At 43.3% G+C, this 22,695-nt stretch overlaps 1 protein-coding gene across 3 annotated transcripts; it reads right to left on the reverse strand.

Moving 5' to 3' along the window:
- Positions 1-125: 125 nt before the first annotated feature.
- hapln1b (hyaluronan and proteoglycan link protein 1b) lies at positions 126-19,233 on the reverse strand. Of its 3 annotated transcripts, none has more exons than XM_010878175.5 (6): positions 19,079-19,233; positions 7,367-7,499; positions 4,445-4,608; positions 4,098-4,296; positions 2,826-3,125; positions 126-2,722 (listed from the first exon to the last, which is right to left on the reverse strand). In XM_010878175.5, exons 2-6 carry the CDS (start codon positions 7,467-7,469, stop codon positions 2,433-2,435), a joined length of 1,056 nt encoding a protein of 351 aa, XP_010876477.1. In that variant the 5' UTR covers positions 7,470-7,499; positions 19,079-19,233; the 3' UTR covers positions 126-2,432. The 3 variants fall into 3 exon arrangements, with proteins under 3 accessions (XP_010876477.1, XP_019908695.1, XP_019908696.1); XM_020053136.3 differs by lacking the exon at positions 19,079-19,233 and adding an exon at positions 8,457-8,752; XM_020053137.3 differs by lacking the exon at positions 19,079-19,233 and adding an exon at positions 7,700-7,892.
- Between the last annotated feature and the right edge of the window lie 3,462 nt (positions 19,234-22,695).

The following is a 22,695-nucleotide window of genomic DNA, read 5'->3' on the forward strand; positions in this document are numbered from 1 at the left end:
GCCCTGTTCTCCAGCTCTAGACACGTCGTGGCCCAGTCCCACATCACTCACCAGTGACATACACACAGCTGCAAGGCCAGGTACTTCCATCGTTTACATGGGAGAATAAGGAGCAAACTCAGGTGTAATCATTTCATTGTTTTATTTTCCTCTTGACTTTGGGTCCAAGTAGTTTCTTCCATATGTAAAAACAATACTGCGACTGAGTACTATAGGATGTACACAAAACAGTACAGGGAGGAAATGGTTACCTGGTTGTGTAACTTGTTGTTCATTTTTAGAATTAGTTGATACATTACATGGTTCCATCGTGAAACACGTGTAAGTCATAGACAGTGCCGGAACCAGACCAAAGGGTTTTGTTAAAAAAGGCTAATAAGTGACAAGTGAATACAAATAAAGAGAAGCATTGATGATGCCGCCTGACAGATTTGTAACGTTCTCTGACAGCTCTCTTTCGTGTTCACCATCGTTGTTGAGACTCATGTTTCCGATTTCGAAATTGTTCACCACTGTGCTTTGCTGGCAAGGGAAATTAGTAAAACCTACATTTGTTTCCTAAGTAACACCATTTCTGAGACTAATTTCAATATAGCTTGTGTCCAGCAGGTCTTTGTGAGGACCGTTTTTGCTACTCCTTCCACTACCATTCCTGTCCTAACTACAGCATGGTTATGATAGGACACGGCAGGGCCAAGTATTGCTAACTCAACAATAAGCTCACTATGTAGGACAGAGCCAAGGATAGCTAACTCAACAATAAGCTATGTTGGGTAGAGCCATGTATCGCTAAGCTAACACTCCAGTACTGACCTAACGCTCTCTTAGAGCCAGCCGGAGTTGAGTGCTGTAAACTATTGTGCTAGTGTACGTCAGCCTTTCACAGTGTGTTCTTATATGGAAGTCTCTTATCGCCCACTGTACCTGCAGGAACCAACAGTGTTTTTAAATTGGGTGACTCCCTGGCCAATTCACTGGGCTACTCTAAGGTGGGCTGCACTACTAGTGGTGGGTGAAGGTAAGGCAGGTGCTGCATTCATGCAGATAGATAGGCCTAAGCTGTCCACCGGAGCAGACTAACCCATGCAGACTAACTGAGCGTTTGTTAGCAAGCTAACAGCCTGTTACTGCTCCAACAACCAGTTTCACAGATGTGACTGGGTCTTATAACTCACTAAGAAACTAGTTGTATCAAAAATAGCTTTTTTTTTGTTTTGAATAACGTGAAATTACACTGCAAGTGTTGCTTTCAAGCTTCCGAGTACAAAAACTCAGACGCATGCCTTTTGTTTCTACACACCAGGGGCTAAGCCATACATAGAGGCACCACAACTACTGTCCAACATACAAGTTATACTGCAGGTCTGCATGTCACCATACTACTCAATGACATGGTACTGTATTGCCAGGCATTTTGTGTTGCTGCTTAGGGCTAAATACGTTTGACCTTTTCCCTTCTAGACCACTTCTTTAGACATAAACACAGTGTTCAGTGCAACATATATATACTTCGTTTTCTTTTCTTTTTTGGTTTCTGGGGTTAGTTACAACACTTTAGTTCTGTGACTGAGCACAAAACTCTGGGATAGCGTAGCAGAGAAAATAAACCCTAATGTAAATACTTATATATCAAAAGACATCAATAGACAGAAGTACAATTCTAGATACTCACATTCATAGTTAAAAACCTAAACGATGCTAACGGTTGGCTTGTCCTTTTTATCCGTTTCTATAATACGACTGATGTTTGGTCCACACACATTGTAAAATAAGCTATTACTGATGATGATGAAGTACATGACACTGTCGTAGCACCCTGCAAAGATGGACAGCAGACAGGACTTTCATTGTGCTATAGTTGCATTCTAGAATATAATTATATAACAGCTTGATCTACGCCATCTTTGCTTTTTGTTTTTATGTAAATATGTTTGCTCTTTTGTTGTCCTCGGTACGTTTGGCCAGGACAGGTAAGTACCCCGAAGGTATCATTATTAGAAGCTCTGGTGTGTTATGCTCAGCCCAAGCACATCCTTCAAGCTATGGCACGCCCTGTCCTGCACCACTTCAGCATAGGACCCTGGGACATGGTGTTTGCCATCCCTCCCCCTTCCCACATATCCACTTCCCTTTCTATTCCTGAATAGAAATAACAGATTAAATAACATGAGCCTTAAATATGTGTAAACTATCCCCGTACAATATCAGATCCCAGATAAAAACAATATTAATGGATTGTGTAAATGGCTGTTTCAAACCTCTCGTTTTACAGTATTCAAAAAGAAAGCGTCACAGTTTGAATGTGTTTGTTTCATAGCAGTAACTTCCCCCTCGTCACCTCCTTCTCTCTTGTCACCCGTCCTGGCCCACCCCTCTGTAAATATAATAGCTTGTCTAGAGTGTGAGAGTGTGTGTGAGTGTATTGGGGATCCTCAGTTGTGGCCCTTGAAGCAGTAGACTCCGTACAGCTTGTGTTTCTTGTCCGGAAAACCATTGAACCTCACGGCAGCTTCCGTTGGGCTACAGCGCCTGCGGGGTCGGGTGATGGGGTAACGGACGCTCCCGTCAGCCAACCAGCCGGCGTCACAGCGGTCATAGCCCAATAGCTTCCAGGACGCGTACATCTGACCCACTTTGGCGATCTGGGCGCCGTCCTTCTGACAGGCGTTCACGGCCTCGTCATACGTCAGTTTGGAGGGGTGGATCAGGTAGTAGAACCGCCCTGAAACAGAGGGACAGGTTTTACACACACACACACACACACAACCATGCTTGTGCACACAGACCACATATACTCCCCCACTGCATACACTCCTTCACCTCACCTTTGTAGTTGGAGGTGAAACAGAACACGTCGTATCTGTTATCCTTATCTCTCAGGCCGTAGTTACGGACGCCCGGGACCGTGTTCTTTCCCCCGCATGGCTCCCTGGGGGTGGTAATGGGGTACTGGACGGATCCATCACTGAGCCAGCCGGCGTTGCACCAGTCCAAACCTCCACGCCACGCCTCGTACAGCTGGTCAAATGACGCCACGACAGAGTCTTGCTCGTGACACGCCCGCTCAGCGTCAAAGAAGTTGAGGTTGTAGCGACCCAGTCGAGGGAAGTAGGGGAAGACAACACCTGGGTTGTAGAGGAGGAGATGAGGGAGGAGATGGTTGGAGAGGGGGAGAGTTAGGGGAAGGAAAGAGATAAATCAAAACCCCATTAATGAAAAAATATTTTGCTCTTGGTTTTATGTACTCTATCCAAAATAGGTGGAAAACACAACATAATAAACATATAGAAATACGCCATTACATTATACTATAGTGTATCATATTTTCTAAAATTCAAGGATTCCAGCATTATGTGTGTGGTTAACTGTAGCTCCAGGCTCATGCTGACAGTAATAGTTGATTATTCTCATATATAATAGAGCAGGTCTGGGTGGGTGATGTATGGAGTTATAGCCTGTTCCATGGAGGTGAGCCAGGAAAGGAAACCTAAATGATGGACTCCATTACTCAAGCCCTGTGTGTGACTCAGTGTGTGTATTTGTGTGTGTGTGTGAGAGAGAGAGGGAATAAAAGTCCCCACAAAGAAAGTAAAACCTGACAAATCAGTCGTCACATTTTTTTATGGTCACTGCTACAAAAAAGGCTATTTCTGGCGTAGGGAAAAAAATTTCAGTTGGGCATTGTCAGAATTAGGGTTACTTTTAGGTTTAGGCAGGTTTAGGGTAGGTTTAGCGTTAGAGATTAGGGCTAGGTTAAGTTTAGCCCTAAAGGTAAGGTTATTGAGGTTAGGGAATACCGAACACAGAGAATCGGTTTTCTGGTCTCCACAAAGATAAAAAAAACAATAGAGTGTGTCCAACAGTTCCCATGGGTGGTTTTAGTTCCCAATGCTATACATCTCTTTCCAAAACCATGGGCCTGCTAGACAGGGGTATGTCACTTAACAGAATATTATATATGAAAGTGATCTTAAGTCCCACGGGTGATATGTTGTTAAGACTGACCGTCTTTACGACATATCACCGGCGACACACACACACACACACACACACACACTGTAAAATAATGTTTGTTTGTGTTTAAATGTGTGTGTTACCTTGCAGGTCAAGAGATACTACGCCTGTTCCATCTTCCAGTGCGTCGATTACCTCACATTTATATCTCCCATAATCCTCTAGAGTGAGCTCTGTGATGACCAGTGATGCATCATTAGGAGCAGAGTTCTGAAGGTAAACGCGTCCATGGAAACTTCCGTAACTACGCTTATGGAAACCCATGGCAACAAAGACATCCACCTAGAACAAGGCCAACAAGGATTTGTGAGTTCTTCAATGAATTTCCCCATATTGTGCCACCTCTGATCACACCTTTACCATATCTAACTTGAATTTAACAAAGCTTTTTATTGGCCTGTTTTATGACTTAGTAGTAGAAGAAACCCACCTCTTTGAGGTAGTCTGAGGTCAGCTTGGTCCATTTGATCCTCAGTTTGGGGTTGGGAGGAAGCGACTCATCTCTGTGGAACTTACAGGGCAGCGTGGCGTTACCCCCCCTCCTGGACACAACTTTGGACTGCTCTGTCACCACAGAGAGCCGAGGGCCATTCTCTGGAATAGGGGGATGGGTTGTACCATTATTTATAGAGGTTTGGTTCTCTTTCTCTCTGTTCTCAATAATAACAACACTTACCCATTGTTTAGTTCTCTACTTTATGAACATTTATTTATTTAGTCTGAATGGTATTCAACCTGTTTGTTATCACATTAGAACTGGGCATGGTTACAAAGCCTTGCTCAATAGCTCAGTAGTTCCAATCTTCGTTTATCCCAAATGAAGCACCAAAGCTCAGTTGTTTAGTCCTGTCACAAACATGTTGTAAAACTGTTTTAACGTTATCAGGTTAAGTGCCGATCAGAGCCCTGTAGATACATATCAGCTTCCAAAACATCTGGCCTATCTCTGAGATAATGATTTGGTTATCGTAATGTTTAGAGATGGCTAGAAGCAGAGAGAGAGAGAACTAGCTGGCAGACGAGAGTATCTCTCAGTCAACCATACCATTACATTTAGCTAAGGAATCATTTAAACCCATGAGATTAACTTCCAGTCAGCCATACAAGAACATTCTGCTAAAGAATCATTTAAACCCATGAGATTAACTTACAGTCAACCATACAACAACATTCTGCTAAGGAATCATTTAAATCCATGTTTCACACACGAGGCAGGAGCCAACAAAAAAAGAACAGTTTCCAAAACTAAATTGACACCAGGTATCTAAATCACTCCAAACGCTCAACCCTTATCCACTTAAAACATAATCTTTTTCCAGTGTTTTCTCTAATCCAGTGTGACCACTACCTCATCCATTACCTCATTCTGTGATGGATGTTTATATAATGTTTCTAAGACTAATGTAAAGCAAATTCTAATACTATATCTGGAGTCACTATGTTCCAAATGGAATGTCCTTCTCACACAGCCTGCTCTTTGACTGGCCACCTGGCAGTGTTGTTGGGTACACTTAGTCTTAATGTCTTATAGTCATGCTGATACAAACTGGTCTATTTCAGTCAACCACTAGTCAGAAATAACTGTGTGGACCCTTTCTGTCTGTGGTAGCTACAACCCTGTCTGTCTGTGGTGACTATAACCCTGTCTGTCTGTGGTGACTATATCACTGTCTGTCTGTGGTGACTACAACCCTGTCTGTCTGTGGTGACTATAACCCTGTCTGTCTGTGGTGACTATATCACTGTCTGTCTGTGGTGACTACAACCCTGTCTGTCTGTGGTGACAATAACCCTGTCTGTCTGTGGTGACTATATCACTGTCTGTCTGTGGTGACTAAAACGGTCTGTGGTGACTATAACCCTGTCTGTGGTGGCTATCACCTACATACTTTAAAGACTGGTGATGGAACAAACATGGCTAATCGTAACACACTCTTCTGTTGAGTAACCTTTCCCGAGACCTGAAGACTTGTAGAAATTCTCCATGTTAATGCCTTGGCTTTTGTTCAGCTGGTTAACTGTGGTTAACACAATCTCCTCTTCAGACCCAATCAGTCTCAATGGCAGATTAATTATAGGCCAAAGTGAGTTAGCACTTCCTATCTCCAGCCAAGTCAGTGAATCTGCCACCTGAAAATACAATCGATACAGAAGCTAATTTCTACAATAGTTTGACAGAACTGCTCGCCACACCAACAGATTCTGTGCATACTGCTAGTATTCTGCCTCATCTGGAGAACCAGTGCATACTGCTAGTATTCTGGCTCATCTGGAGAACCAGTGCATACTGCTAGTATTCTGCCTCATCTTGAGAACCAGTGCATACTGCTAGTATTCTGCCTCATCTGGAGAACCAGTGCATACTGCTAGTATTCTGCCTCATCTGGAGAACCAGTGCATACTGCTAGTATTCTGCCTCATCTGGAGAACCAGTGCATACTGCTAGTATTCTGCCTCATCTGGAGAACCAGTGCATACTGCTAGCATTTTGCCTCATCTGAAGAACCAGAGTATACTGCTAGTATTCTGCTTCATCTGGAGAACCAGTGCATACTGCTAGTATTCTGTTCCACTGGGTCTCTTCCTGCCAACTTTACATTGTCACAGCAAATAGAGTGCAGTGGTCAATACACATCTACAGCACCTGCTTTCTAAACATGACGCCGATACTGACATGTAGTATCTGCCCAGCAACCTGCTTCTACAGCCCCAATAGAGAGATAGCAGATAGTAGGTTATCACACAGAGCAAACAAGACCCCACATAGCGGCCCTATTTCTCTCATTCAACAGTTTCTGGGAATGAGGATACCCTCAGAGAGAGACTCACACACAAACACACACAGGGTGACCGGGGAATTTTGGGTCCATAACTGAAATGTTGCTGGAGTCTAATCCCTGTTCCTCCCTTACTTTGACCCCATTCTTAAAGGGCAAATAATATGCCAAAAACAGATTTACATTTTACACTGAGAGTCAATATATCTCATTTATTTCATGAAGCCTTTTTACATCACAAAGTGCTTATACAGCTACCCAGCCTGAAACCCCAAAGTGCAAGCAACTAGAGTTTATGCACAGTGGCTTGGAAAAACTACCCGGTAGGTTCCAGATTTAGGAAGAAACCTAAAGAGGATACACTTGAATGTGTGCTAAACAGGACAAACATAAGCAGTGTGTATTTGACCAATTACACTAACAAACAGACAGTACAACAACATTCCCATTTCAGCAGCGTGTCACAAACACAGAGAAAAACAGAGACAAGTGTTACACCATTAATGCAGATGGATGGCAAACACAAACATGCACGTGCACGCACTCACACTCTACCCTGATACACTGGTATCTACCTTGTACGTAGATGGTCCTGTAGTGCTCCAGTTCAGGGTATGCTGTGTCCAAGTTATCCGCCAAGCTCAGAGAGACAAGGGCCCAGATCAACACAGGTAGCATCTTCTATCACTACACCAGGGGTCTGCTTCACTGCAGAGAGATAGAGAGGAACACAGAGCCAGAAAAGGGTGGGGAGGAGGAGAGACAGGGAGAAAGAAACAAGGAGAGATAGAGGGTCAGAAAACCCTCATATACCAGCAAAACACCCAGCGAATGTGTGGGTGTGTGTGTGTGTGTGTGTGTGGGTGTGTGTCTGTGTGTGTGGGTGTGTGTGAGAGAGAGGGAGAGACCTGAGAAAAGCCCTGTACACAGTGTGTAAACCATCTGCAGTGCTGTAAGTTCCCTCTGGAGCAGTCTGATTGCAATAGGAATGCAGCACTCTGTGTCCTTGTCACAGCAACAGCAAGCCCCCTCCACACACACACACACACACACACACACACACACTAGAGATATATAGGGCAGTATCTGAAACATGTATAGCTTGGCATGAGTAAGGAGAGCTATATATTCGTAGAGCCACTGTGACAAGTGTGATGAGTACAGTAATCATTCACGTGAGTAGCATCATCCTGTCCACGGACATTTTCACACATCTTAGTCACCATCTTTACTCTACATTGTTCTCACATATCTGCTATCCCGATCACCGGGAACATCAATAAAATGATCTCACATCGCTCATCATGTCCAGAGTGCACAACCAAACCAAAGAGCCGTACCCACAGAGAATCTCTGGAAGAGCAAGTGTTTACTATAAACACAGAGAGAGAGAGAGAGGGGGAAGAGAGGGAGAGAGCGAGAGAGGGAGAGAGAGAGGGGGAAGAGAGGGAGAGAGCGAGAGAGGGAGAGAGGGAGGGGGAGGGAGGGAGGGAGGGGGAGGGAGAGAGGGTCATACCGCATCCCAGGGAACCAGAGGGGAAACTTTGCCAAGCATACTTCCCTCTCCAACGCCCCGCACACATCATCCCTCCTCAGCCCTGTCCTCAAACTCACACGTTCAAACACACTCAAATACCCCACAAAAAAAGAGAATGCAGAACTCACCATTTCAAAAAGAGGAAACCCACATATTCCTTCCCTGACTTCCAAAAAAGTGTGTGCGAGCAGAGCCATGAAAAGCAGCACGTGTGTGTTGTATGTGTGCGTGTGTGTGCGCGTGTGAGAGCGATGTGTTTGTGTAAGCAGTGTATAGGTTCCTCTCTCTGCAGTCACTCTGATTGATCCTCTGTGTTTTTTTTTCTTTCTTCATTCACTCTCTCCATCCCCTAGTGCTGACGCACTGACATACCCTGCCAGGTAGAGCTTCTGCAGTCAGCAGAACACTGCTCTGCAGAGTACACGCTCACACACATGGAAACACACACACAGATACACACAAAACACACTGATAGAGTGCGCCTCAACTCACAGACACGCAACCTCACCGTTCCAGCCGAAAAGTAGGGAAATCATACCAAGATGGGGGGGTGGTGATGAGACAGAGACAAAAAAGAGAAAGCAGAGAGAGAATTAGTGAGAGAGCAGAAAGGGATAACTGAGAAAAGTGTGACATAGAGATGGACAAAGGGAGAGAGAGTTAGAGAAAGAAGGAGAGAGGGAGAAAGTTATCAGATGTCCTTTCCTCAGGGAAGGACAGAGAAAGTTACAGCAGGTGAATCTCCTCAACTGAGTTCTCCTCTACTGGAAAGAGAAATGACGTGTAAAATTAAAGAGAGAGGGAGCGATGGGGAGGGGGGGGGGGGGTGAGGGAGGGAGGGAGGAGAATAGGGAGAGTTAGATGGGCAGAGAAAGGGTATTGCGAGAGAGCGAGAGAGTGGGAGCAGAGTAAAAGAGAAGGGGATAAAGAGATGGGGAGATATGGGAGGAGAGAAAGGGCCAAAAAGGAGAAAGATAAAGAATAGCTCTGCAGCGGCCTGAGTGATGCAGAGGAGTTTAGTAGCAATGACTGGCTACATTACAGCTAACAGAAGCATAGCATTACAAGAAGGTTGAAGTTGAGTATGTCATTTATCTTCTGTCCCAATCACAACCAATAACCCTGAGAACTCAAACAAACACACATGCATGTATGCACAATGTGTGTTTGTGACAATAGCTGATATCCCCAGTGTAGACATTCCATTAGCCCATCTGTGTGAAGAGTAAACATGCAGTTGTTACATAGGCCAGGTGTGTGTGTGTCTACTTGTTTCCCGACCTTTTCAGAAACTACATGTAAACATGAAACATGTTTTTTGCAAGTCCTGCAGGCTTGGGGGTTAGGTTTACAGTTACAGTTAGGTTTAGGAATAGATGATAGGTTTAGGCATACACTTTAGGGTTAGGGTTCAGGTTTTGTTTACGTCAGGCTTCGGGTTAGGTTTAGGATTAGAGGTTTAGGGAAATATGTTGTTGAATTAAAAAAGAAAAAATTGTCATGAAAAGTCATGGCAACATGGTGTTTTTGTATGTGTCTGTGTATTTGTGTACGTATGTATTTGTGTGTGTCCGTGTATTTGCGTGTGTCTGTGCATTTGTATGTGTCTGTGCATTTGTGTGAGCATGTTTGGATTTTATGTTTGCATCTCAGCTGTGTTGTTACATTGACAGAGTTGTTTTATTATTAATTTCTGACATATACTACAACAAGGAATACGGCTGGGATTTATTGAAACCCACCTCAGCAATGTTTACAGAGTGATATTCATCCCGTGTCACCATGGATTATTTTTTTTTGTACACAAGACCAGTATGTGAGTTAATTAGACCTTTGGAAACAGAGCACCTGCGTAAATACCACAACGTGGGTTTGATTGAATTGAGACGTTATGTTAACATTGAAGAACAGAGCACACAGGTTCTTGAAGATACAGGATTACAGTTGTGGCGTATTTAAATTACGCTATATTTGCATATCAAAGTAGACTTCAGATGCTCAATTATTTTGCATATACTTGCACATATCGATAGCTTGAGACACCACCTTCCGAGGTAGCATGTGCCACATGAGTTTTGCATGTGTGATGACAATTGTGTCCAAACTGTACTAAGTCTCTGTACAGTGTGCACACATCACTCTAATTTCCCGGCATTTGCAACCACAATCCTGTGTGTTACGTATCGAACATGCCAGTGTAAATTTAATCGCTACGGAAATGATTACGCAAACTACGATAAGTTTATCTAGCATTTTATTCTGTTTCTCGTCATGTAAACAAGCCATTGGAAGGCTGTCTGTGGGTTTATCCCTGACAATGATACATAACACAGGGCAACGCACAGTGTCAAATCATGTTCAGTTGCCACATGCAAGCAATCCAGTCCAGAGTACACAGATAGAGAACAGAAATGGACAGACTGATGAGCAGAGGGACACACAGAGATTTTTGACTAGACATGTGCTAGCAAGAGTGTAACAACAGTTAGACCAACGATGGAGATTCAATATCAAAGAACAGCTGTCGGGGACAGAGAGAAAAAACACAGACCCACACTCAAGGTTCTCACTGCCAGGATCCCATATAAAGTGTACAGACCATGTCAGAGTCATTTAAGTGCTGGATATGTCACAGTTTCAACACTCAAATCTAGCGGTTACACCCACACACCGGCTAAAACATTGCAATCAGGTTATCACTGTGAAAAGCAGCTTTATATTTGCATTCCTAATTAGGAAACTGTTCTGGTTACATAGGACAATTAAATCTTGGGTACTGACAAATGCATTGGACTAGTGTTTACAATGTCATTTTACAAGGATATATAAGGGATAGTTAACTCAATGACCAAATTACTTATGTAATGACCCGAGAAGAATAAAAATAACCCTTTGGGCACAAATCTCCCCAAGCTAACTATCCCTTTAAAGGTTTGACCCTAAAAATCCTTTTGTTGGCAGCAATTTGAAAAGCCTTGGGAAACCAGTTGTATGTTTGAGATGCACTTCCCACAGAAACATGCAACAAGGCTTTTCAAATTGCTGCCAACAAAATGTTTTTTAGGGTCAAACCTTTAAAGGGATAGTTGATGAATTAACATGTCCCAAGCTTTTATACAACACAGGACACTGAATATGAGAAAAATACCACCCAACCGAATGTTTGGTTGAACTCTGGATTTCAAACATAACAGCACAAACTCATGAGAGCAGACTGCATTGAGGCTCCAAGACAAATCTTTTCAAGAAGTTCTGATGAGGGTTGTAAGGGTTGGTTCATCTTTCTTTCGTTTCACTTAGTCAGAAGTTGGTACACCTCCCTTTGTCCCGGGGTAATATTACCAACCCCCTTCACCTTTTTTTGGAAGCGAAAGACTAGAAGTATGAGAGCACAGCCCCTGAGACAAATAGCTCAATGTGCCAACTGAGAAAGGTATACACTTTACATCAGAACTCCATAGGCCCTTGCTTAGATGCCATCCAGCCTGGGCATTTAGCCTGAGCATCCAGCCTGGGCATCCAGACTGGGCATCTAGCCAGGGCATCTAACCTGGGCATCCAGCCACAACCGTGCAAAACAGTTGAGGGTCTTGACTAGCAAATCATGATTGTCATGTTAAAGATGATGCACATATCCACAATTGTCTCTGGTTTTTCCAGGTAAAAACAGAGTAGCCATTCCCTTAGTTTAATGACAGTTTAGTAATCTACTACGGATATTTTACTGCCAGAATAACAACCTAATAACAAGCTATCATTTTCATCTTTCAGTTGGGACTTGTTTGGAGGGCTCCTGACAATACATTTCTCTCTAAAGTGTGTTACTGAAATATCACACTTCCCTCAATGCAATGGAATGTAGATGCAAACATATTGTGGGAATGAATGTATAAATGCGGCCTCTGTGACACGATAACGGCTGAATGGAAGAAGTGTAGCCTAAACTGCCCATCAATCAATGTGTTTTTGCAAACAGCGGAGTGCCAGTGAAAAATCCACTCTTGCGAGACCAATGTTTGGATCCCAGCCCATGTTGAATACAAGTTTCAGGGAGTAGCCTACCTTCTGAACTCCCCTGTGGTGGTGTGCTCCACAAACCGTCAAAATGACTTCAGTTTCCAGAGACCACGCATCAAGCTAATTATTGCACCATATGCCTAACAGCTGCAATTATTTGAAATATTACTAGAAAAAAAGTGTTAACAACCACAGAATGAACTGCAGGTCTATAGCAAAGGCTGCATTATTTTCAACAATGCTTTTAGTCTTCCATGAGAAGAAAATCAACACCAACAGATTTATGGGAATTTAATCAAAAGCGGATAACCAAAAATATACGCCTTCTAATGTACTGTAAACATTCTGCCAAATGGTGTTGTTATGATTTCAGCAAGAGCATCGTACACTAAATGCATTCATCTTAGGGAAGTTATGTAGGACCACCACTCAACCTGGTAATAGTAACTACGTTTTACACAATAGAGTAGCTATCGGAAGTGTTATTCAGTGTTAGAAGACTTACCAAACTCACAAAGTAAAACATAACATCCATTTATGGCCAGCTATGTAAATCTGAACATTGACTGACTGAATATACTACGTTGTAAATTTTAACCAAAAACTTGATTACTTAAACTTCAAGTAATCAGATTACTGAGTTGAAGTGATCCAAGTTATGTTACTGATTAACATTGTGGACAGACCCCTTAATAGCACCGAAATAAGGTAATCGTGTCACATTCTGCTGCACCATTGCGAGACCAGTTTTCCAGTCCTGCTCGTGGATTAGTTGTGGGGGGGGGTTGTGCTGAGGGTGGAACGTCAGTCGGGTTAGTAATCAAAAATGATGATATTAGCTCAATCAAGGTTGAAGGTCAGAGAGTTCTAGTCCTCCCAGCGCATAAGGATTCTTGGTTGTGCGAGCATTGGATGTGCTTCGGAAGACACACACTGAACATCGACACCGACTGTCCCAAGTCCGCTGGGAGTTGCTGCCATGACGGAGGGCCTTTAACGCTAGCTGGATATCACAAATTTGTGGCAAACATTTTGCTGAGGAGAAATCATTAATAAAATTGCAACTGTAATTATTGTTAAAAAAACAACCCAACCAACCTATCAACAACAGCAATAACTAAAAGGAAGCAAGGTCAAATTCCAGACTCAGCAAAGTGAAAAATATGTCTGTCCAGTCACTCACTGTGGAGTGCATGTCTCCAATTGTGGCCTAAAAGGGCCATAAAATGCCCAACACTGATTGACGGTCAGTAACCAGATATCCACTCGTGACCACTGGGCACTGACTCAGTGTTCTCCATTACTGGTCCTTCAAGACTGTCATCAATGAATTTTTACTCTGTGAGTCCACTTTCATGACTCTTTATGGTACTGGTTACACTCCATAGGATGGAAGAGATGGGAGGGTGACCGACGACCAGAAACCGATGACTAGATGACTGTTTAACGAGCAAACACGCGGTAGAGACAACAGTTAACTCTTACAAATCCTCCTTGTAGGCCGAGCATGGAACAAATTCTCTGCCTGGGGTGATTCCCCACCACACACACCCTCCGGGCGTCTGCACTGTTGGATGAAGTCTATGGCAGGACTTCAGAGTGACGGGCACTTCCGTCCCAACAGGAACCAGAGACAACCTGATAGAGTGTGATGGTGGGATCCTGCAGCTTGTCACTGAACTGATTTTCTGATGAGTCATCATGGCTCTGACTGGAGAGACAGACACAGACACGCGCACGCACACAGTCAACTAAGCGGCCATTACTTATTCTCATGACATCATCAACTGATAAGAAGCAGAACCATACTGTAGCTCTAGAGAGAGATGCCAGAAAACAATGACAGACCAGATACAGCAACAGAGAGATACAGACAGAGAGATCCAGACAGAGTGATACAAACAGAGAAATACTGAGATAGATAAACACAGTTATACAGAGAGATGAAGAGAGATAGAAAGATATAAAGAAACAGAGATATAAAGAGGAGGTGGGAGAAAAAGACCAAGAGTTAGTCAGTGGGGAAATTATATTTGGGATAAAGCCTACAGACTTACTCTCACCTCAGAAGGATGGTTAACAGCCATTATTGATGGTTACTGATACAAGAGCTACTATATTTCCAGCCTTGGCAAACAGTCTATTCTTTTGGTCAGGCGTATATACAGCATAAATTAAGTGCATAGAATCTACTTCTTGTCACATTAGTGAATGTAAATCGACACATGATTTAACAGTATGTGTGTTTCAACTAGACTGAAAAAGCTAGGCAAAGTTAGGGCTGGGTGAGTTAGGGCTGAGCTGGGTGGGTTAGGGCAGGGCTGGGTGGGTGGGTGTGTTGGGCAGGGCTGGTGGGTTGGGCAGGGCAGGGCGTGTTAGGGCTAGGGCTGGGTGAGTTAGGGTTAGGGCTGAGTGAGTTAGGGCTAGGGCTGGGTGAGTTAGGACTAGGGCTGGGTGGGGCATTTAGTCTCTGCTGGGTCATTTATGTTGTTAGTCCTGGGTGGTGTATTTGTTTTAAAGCAGGGCCAGTTCCAAAATATGCAGCATCAAAAGCAGAGAAGTCAGACGTTTGTTCCACAATGGATATATTTTCCTATGCGGTAGGAGTGGTGGGTTCAAACAGGTACACACACACACACACACACACACATTCATTCCACTGCACGTTGACGTCACTAACACACCACAGCAGATCCTACAAAGAGCCTTCAGTATAGAATATACTGGGTCTGTGAGAGATGTACTGGGTGGATAACATACCAGCAGAAAAGGGAAATGACACTTCACCCTCGGATGTAACAGTTGTCTCCAGGGACAGCTGTGGACACCAGACCAGAGACACCGGGCTGACTAGACCACAGACATCAGAGGGCTTCAGAAAGCTTGAATCCACTCAACATTAGATAGATGGGTCTGTGTGTCGGTAGGGGTGAGGGGTGAGGGGTGAGGAGAGCAGGAGGGGGGTTAGGGTGAGTGAGGGGATAACTGTGGAGCTATGGGTTTAGGTATTTGCTCCTCAGGGTGACCTACTCCTCTCCATTTTTTCTACTACAATTTCATTAGGATATTTAGAATATGAATATCCTACTTCCCCCATCCCCCTCACACCTATCCAACCTCACCCCATCCCCCTCACACCTATCCATCCTCACCCTATCCCCCACACACCTATCCATCCTCACCCCATCCCCTTCAAACCTAACCAACCTCACCCCATCCCCCTCACACCTATCCATCCTCACCCGATCCCCCTCACACCTATCCATCCTCACCCCATCCCCCACACACCTATCCAACCTCACCCGGTCCCCCACACACCTATCCAACCTCACCCCATCCCCCACACACCTATCCATCCTCACCCCATCCCCCACACACCTATCCATCCTCACCCCATCCCCCACACACCTATCCAACCTCACCCGGTCCCCCACACACCTATCCAACCTCACCCCATCCCCCTCACACCTATCCATCCTCACCCCATCCCCCACACACCTATCCATCCTCACCCCATCCCCCACACACCTATCCAACCTCACCCGGTCCCCCACACACCTATCCAACCTCACCCCATCCCCCTCACACCTATCCATCCTCACCCCATCCCCCACACACCTATCCATCCTCACCCCATCCCCCACACACCTATCCAACCTCACCCGGTCCCCCACACACCTATCCAACCTCACCCCATCCCCCTCACACCTATCCATCCTCACCCCATCCCCCACACACCTATCCATCCTCACCCCATCCCCCACACACCTATCCAACCTCACCCGGTCCCCCACACACCTATCCAACCTCACCCCATCCCCCTCACACCTATCCAACCTCACCCCATCCCCCACACACCTATCCAACCTCACCCCATCCCCCTTCTGGCTTGACTGAAACTAAGCAGGGTCAGTCCCTGGATGAGAAACCAGTTGCTGCAGGAAGTGGTGCTGGATGGCCAATAGGGGACACTCTTACCTCTGGTCTAAACAAAAGATCAATGCCCCAGGGCAGTGAAGGAGACATTGCCCTGCATAGGCTGCCATCTTTTGAATGAGATGTTAAACAGGTGTCCTGACTCCCTGTTATCGCCTAAACCTGTTATCCAGGCAAAATGTACAATCTAGCCCTAATAACAACCTGATCATCTAATAATTTGTAGTTGAGAATGTGCTCTCAGTCAACTTACCTGATAAAAATATCCTTCTCACCCTCTCCTTAACCCACAACCCTATCCTGCCCACCATTCCACCCTACACACATCTTTCATTACCTCAAAAAGACTGGTTAGTACAGTTCACTCTGCTACCACACTTAAGAGAATTCCAGACAATAACTAAAAGTAGTTGGACCTCCCCCACTGGGGCACTTCCAAAAGGAATAGAACTGGGGGGCCAGAATGCATCCCTACCCCCCACAGTTGACCGTCTGTGGGGACACTGGCAGGAAATGGGTCAAGGGTCACATTTCAAGGTTCAACATGGCTAACTACCAAACTGGATTTACAAAATTGCACTGATTGGGCAAGGGGGAGCTCAAGCAATCAACTGAAATTCATCACACACAATATCCAGTTTGGCCAGAGGGGGGTGCTGCGGGATGAAAATTGTTTTACTTGGTGTAACCGCTCTGCTAGTGGCAGCCCCCCCCCCCCCCCCCCCCATGGACATAACTAACACAGAGAATTCAGGAGACACCTAGAAATAACAAAGTAAGGGAGCCGAGGCTGTTTTCACGGGACGCTGGCTTCCTATCAACCGACCTGTGTATACACTCATACACCACTTCAAAAACTATGGAATGGGAAGCCTTGAAAGCACTTTGGTTACAGTGCATTTGTTTGTCAGTGAGGGAACATGAGACTGAAATGCCACCATGAAAAGATCTTTGCAGAAGCGGCACTGAACTGTCATTTCCTTGGTCTGTAAAGAACAGCAACTAGGAGACCACTCTCTCCTGAATGTGTACACCCTAAAAATACCTTGACTACCACAGAGCACATGGCAAATAATTATTGCTACATTACCATAACAAGAAATAATGAAAACAACATAGAAGTATATAAATCTTCAACATGTATAGTTTTCAGGCAAACTATGCTACATTTTTATGCAGGAGCAGAATTCAAACGAAATGGGTACATATGAATCTGCAGCATATTTTCAAATTGTGAGAAAGGTCAGAAAAGGAACACAAAGGGACAGTATCTTCACCCGAATTATTTGCGGCAGACAATATTTACTTTTGCCTTGTGACACTTTTTACCAGGGGTGACTATCTGATATAATAAATACAGTAGTTAATGCCACTACTCTATGATAATATTACGATTAGTTGTTATACTTGTATAATAATTAATTTAATCATAATATTTTTTAATGAGTTCTTCACATCTCCTAGAGAACACAAACACACACACATCCTAGAGAACATGCATTCTACATCATGATGGTAGATGTTAAATTCCCTCCCTCACACAACAGAATCTTGTGTTCAAAAGGTAAATAAAGAGACACATTATGAATTTATACCATCACCCACCCACTCTCACACACACATGCATACATACATACTCTGTTCCAATGTTTGTTTAACCAGCTGTTTCCTCCACGTTGGTGCTTTTAACTACATTAAAGTAGGCCCTATGTTTGTGTGTGTGTTTGTATGTGTGTGTGTGTGTGTGTGGATCCAGAGCCTGCTTCCTCTAAAAGAACATTCTGTCACTACAGAGGGTCGACAGGCGGCCTTTTCAGCAAGGGCCAGCAAGGACCAGTCGGGGCCACAAACCTGTGTGTGTGTGTGTGTCAGACAGGGGGCCACAGACTCTGGGCATAGTGGAGCCACTCAGTCTCACATCAGAGAAATGCACACAGAGAGACGCTGTTGGGCTAACTGCTACACACAAGCGTGCGCGCGCACACACCCATGCGCACGCTTGCTCTCTCTCCCTCTTGCTTGTTCCTTTAATTCACTAGACTCTCCATCCACTCTGCTGGTTGACCACAAATATGATAAGCTGTTCCAGCATGATCAACAAGCTCCAGATCGAGATGCAATAATTGAGAAACACAAACATGAGTTTGTCACTAAACATCAGTCACAAAACATCAGTTTATATCTCAGATAATATTAAACCTTTATCCCATATCCCCTTGTCGTTGTTTTGATAGTACTGCCTCATGTCAGATACCCATTGTGATTGAAGACAAAATACAGAAAATACATTATCATAAAAATAAAGAATATTGTTTTTTTATCAATCATCATTCCCACCATCTCCCAATCCTCTCAGCATCAGACAGAGAAACCCAGAAGAACACCCTAACACATTATGTATAGACTAAGTGTCGAGACACCACTCATGTGGGAATCTACCAACATATGTACTGTACTGTACCTCTAAGTTCAAGTTTGGCAATAAATACCAGCCATTCTTGAGTACTTTCCTTCAAACTCAGAAAAATCACTGTCAGAAACGTTGTCTGGGTATTTTCTAATCGAGATGCATTCAACTTTTCTCCTTTTCATTTTCAGTCAGCTGGAAGAAAATTACATATCATATGCACTCAATCGTCACCTCAGCTGCGTCGTCATAGTAATTATTTGATTAACAGAAAATCTGCACAAACCTTAAGCACAAAAAAGGCTTTCAAATTATGCACAACAATGTGTTCATTAAGTATATTAATAGCTCGAAAACGTAAAGAAATAAGTCTGTTTAGACAGTGGTTACCTTGAAAGCGATGCGACGAAGTGATTTTGACAATGACCAGTTGCGAATGAGCGCACCTCGCTGCTCGGCGCGCCCAGAGAGGAACCACGTCACGGTCGAAACAAGAAAAACTTCTCGAAGTTCTCTCTCCTTGTTGCTGTTGGTCAAACGAGCTGCTCGTGTGACACTAACGAACTGTTTAATGTGCTGTTGCATAGCCGTTTTTATTGGCTTGAGGGTACAACTGCTTACAACTATACAGTTAGTTGCACGTCCCTTTTCACGACCACTCAAAGTAGAAGGCGAGTGCTTCACAGGTCAGTTTGATGTTGCCAACAGTAAAACCTAGAGCAAAAAAGCCTAAAACGGCCTTTGCGCTCTCAGCACTCCACAGAAAGATCTGGGGCTATGTACATTTACTGTAGTTAATATGGTGTTGGAATTTAGATTTAGGTCCAAAAATGTTTATGAGGGAAGGAATCAAGATAAAATCCATATTGCACAAGATGTGGTGTACTGCTTGACTTTAGTGGTTTGTGAATGCTGTGGCTTTCTCCCCCTTCCCTACTCTTCCTCCCGCTTCTTTTTTTTCATAAGAGGAGAGAGCTACACACATTATTTTTTGGCTCATTCAGACATATAGGCTAAGCCACCAATGCTATGATAAACTGTTATGCGTGCTTGGGTATGCCCAATCCCTTTAGCCAGTCACTGAAGTAGATAGCTCTGGTTGATGGCTTCTGTCACATCTCGGCAGTAAACCCTCGCGATTTGGTGGGGTGGGCAAAGACTGGTTATTGACCCACAGCAAAACCTCTCTTTTGCCACAATATATAATGTATAATAATTTATTTACATGTAATTCATTTAAAATGTATTATTAATATATTAGCAACATAATATTTTAAATACATTAACGATTATCAACTTTTGTGGCAAACATTTTTAGCCAAAAGTTTAGAAATGTGGTATCTCCTATCTCCTGTGGTATCTCCTATCCCAAATATATATATATATATATATATATATATATATATATATATATATATATATATAGAGAGAGAGAGAGAGAGAGAGAGAGAGAGAGAGAGAGAGGGGGGGGGGGATAACTTGAAATGGAAATGAAACACTAATATTTCATCCTGTGAAACGTGAGTATCCTTTCAAAATCACAACACACTAGATTAACTCTTATCATTTTGAAACACTATTTCTCTTAGATTCCAAAAACACACGTCAAAGATCAAAGAACAATACACTTTTCTTGAAGCAGTTGACATCTTTATGCTTTAAAAACAGATAACTACATAGATAAAGGATTGTCAAGATGCACTTGCAGATACTAGCGAGTTAAGGGATTTTCTTACATAATTGACATTTGATTTGGATGTTTGAGGCATTTGAAGAACATACATATTATTTCATAATTTCCTCACATTACTCACATTACAAACATTAAATGAATTGCATAGGAATAGAATATGCAGAGCAGAATAATTCTATGCAATAAACAACATCCAAATAGATAACTTAATAAAGTCTGGGGTTCGGGCAGCTGGAGATCCTGTTCATATGTATCAGAAAGCCAAACCATTTGACCTTAACCAACATTCTCCACCCTAAACACTGGATTGTCCCACAAGGCCACTGTAGAACGAAACAATAAAAGTGAGGCAGCAATCATTTTTAAGATCTAAGATCCAGCAGATGAGAGTGCGTTGAGGGAGACCGAAATGCTCTATCATCTGGAGGGATGCCAGACTGCATGGCTCTGACAGTGTGTTGTAAAACCACATTGAAAACAAACTGCAAATGTAATTAAGCCACTCATATTTTTTTCTAAATGACTGATTGTATGAGTAATATGTATTCCCAAAGCAAGAGTGCAGTGAGGGAGGGGGGCCTGACTCACACAGTCAACGAGGGGCAAGAAGAATTGCAAAATACATTTATGAATACACATCCAGGGGCGGGTTGCATAGAAATATTGATATTATTGTTTACTCAGTGTCTTGTTTATGTATTTATTATTGACAAATCTGTCAGTTGATGGTCTGAAAGAGAAAGATGGGATTTACTTGCCTACTTTATATAGCTTCTTATAGACCCTCTAGTCACTCAGAGAAGTCCTGTAAAGCCTTAAGTTATCACTACAATAACATGCCCTCTCATTGGTCCAGTGTAACAGTATCAGGTATGACCCCTGACCTCTGACCTGTCAGTCAGATAAGGAAGGCAGTGTCCTGGGATAAACGGATGTGAAGGGAGCGGAGGTCATAGGGGATGCAGACAGTGGCTCTGTTCAAAATAATGGACCTTTGAAGTGACTATCATAAATCAAACACACATGCACACAGGAACATGCACCCATGTTCACACACACACACACACATCCATTATAAGAGTGGCTCCCAAACACTATTAGTGTTTAATGGCCTAGTCTCAGTCACAGGCCTGTGACCTTTGTGCAGACATTCACTAACTGTTCATTCGTGTCTTGTGAAAGGTCACCAATCCTCGGATGTAGAGGTAATTGTGTGCACCAGAATTATGTTGAGGGTTTGCTTGATTTATTTGACAGATAACAAGAAAAAACCAAGAGCCTGTTTCCAGAATCCCCATTTAAATTGGAACCAACGTGGTACGTTTTAGAGGTTTCTTTCTTGTTCCATGAACCAGGCTCTTTTAAGAAAATGTGTCTAAAATCTAAATATTTCTGTAAGCTAATACAGTTTTGTTGCCCCAGGAGAGCAAGGTTTAAAGTTTAATATTGAGGACATTCACAGGGCTACAGCTTTCAGACCCCAGAAAACAATGAAGAGGTGGCAAAGACATTTGGAATATTACTGAGATCACTATGATACAGAGTAATGTTAACAGTGACACTTGTTTTGGCCTTATATAATCTATTATTAGATATTAGCGGTAATCAATGTTTGACCAGGATCAGCACGGTTCAAACCACTAGAATTTCTGAAAAAGTAAATAATAAAGAACTTTGGTTGTAGTTATTTCAGATGATAGCTATACATATTTATTTTTAAGGGGTACCTTTTGTCAAAAAATGCAAGACATTCTTTTATATTATTGATTTAGGCTGTGATCAAATACAATTGTGGGTTAAAGACACCGCAGCTTCAAAGGGTAATTTCTGATGAAGTCGACATCTGCATAGTTACGGCAGCTCAGATGACACAGGAAACAACTTTTGAATATTCCAATGGCTATAACCTGAAATCAGACTGATCAGCATTGAATGCCAAGTCGGCCTATTCCAGTCCTACAACCCCCCCCCCCATTTCCATAGACACACACATCTGTGCCCATTCAAGACAGTGGGTCTTTGTGTGTTGAGTGCCATGGGGGTGTAATGTCACGTCGAGCACTAGGTCTCAGACACGAAGTGGCGACCACGCCTTTCCAATAATAACGTATCTATGGAAGCTTTTTACTGTGCCCTGGTTTACATGTAATGGTAACCCACTCCATCCAGCGCAAATGACCACCCCCTCTTTGAACATGTGTCTTACTCACAAAGCCCTGAACAGAGAGGTTCTGTACTGATGGCACTGGACTGAGTAACCCTCGGCTGCCAGATTGACTTGGTTATAAGTTTTGGATTCTGTTTTCAATAATGC

The sequence above is a fragment of the Esox lucius genome, chromosome 14 (genome assembly GCF_011004845.1).
Source record: "Esox lucius isolate fEsoLuc1 chromosome 14, fEsoLuc1.pri, whole genome shotgun sequence".
Classification (NCBI taxonomy): Eukaryota; Metazoa; Chordata; class Actinopteri; order Esociformes; family Esocidae; genus Esox; species Esox lucius.

Coding starts and splice junctions, on each gene's coding strand:
- hapln1b (XM_010878175.5), bottom strand. CDS start 7,469: ATGCTACCTGTGTTGATCTGGGCCCTTGTCTCTCTGAGCTTGGCGGAT. Junction 4,609..7,366: donor CAGGACCATCTACGTACAAG/GTAGATACCAGT, acceptor CCCCTATTCCAG/AGAATGGCCCTCGGCTCTCT. Junction 4,297..4,444: donor CCTCAGACTACCTCAAAGAG/GTGGGTTTCTTC, acceptor GCCTTGTTCTAG/GTGGATGTCTTTGTTGCCAT.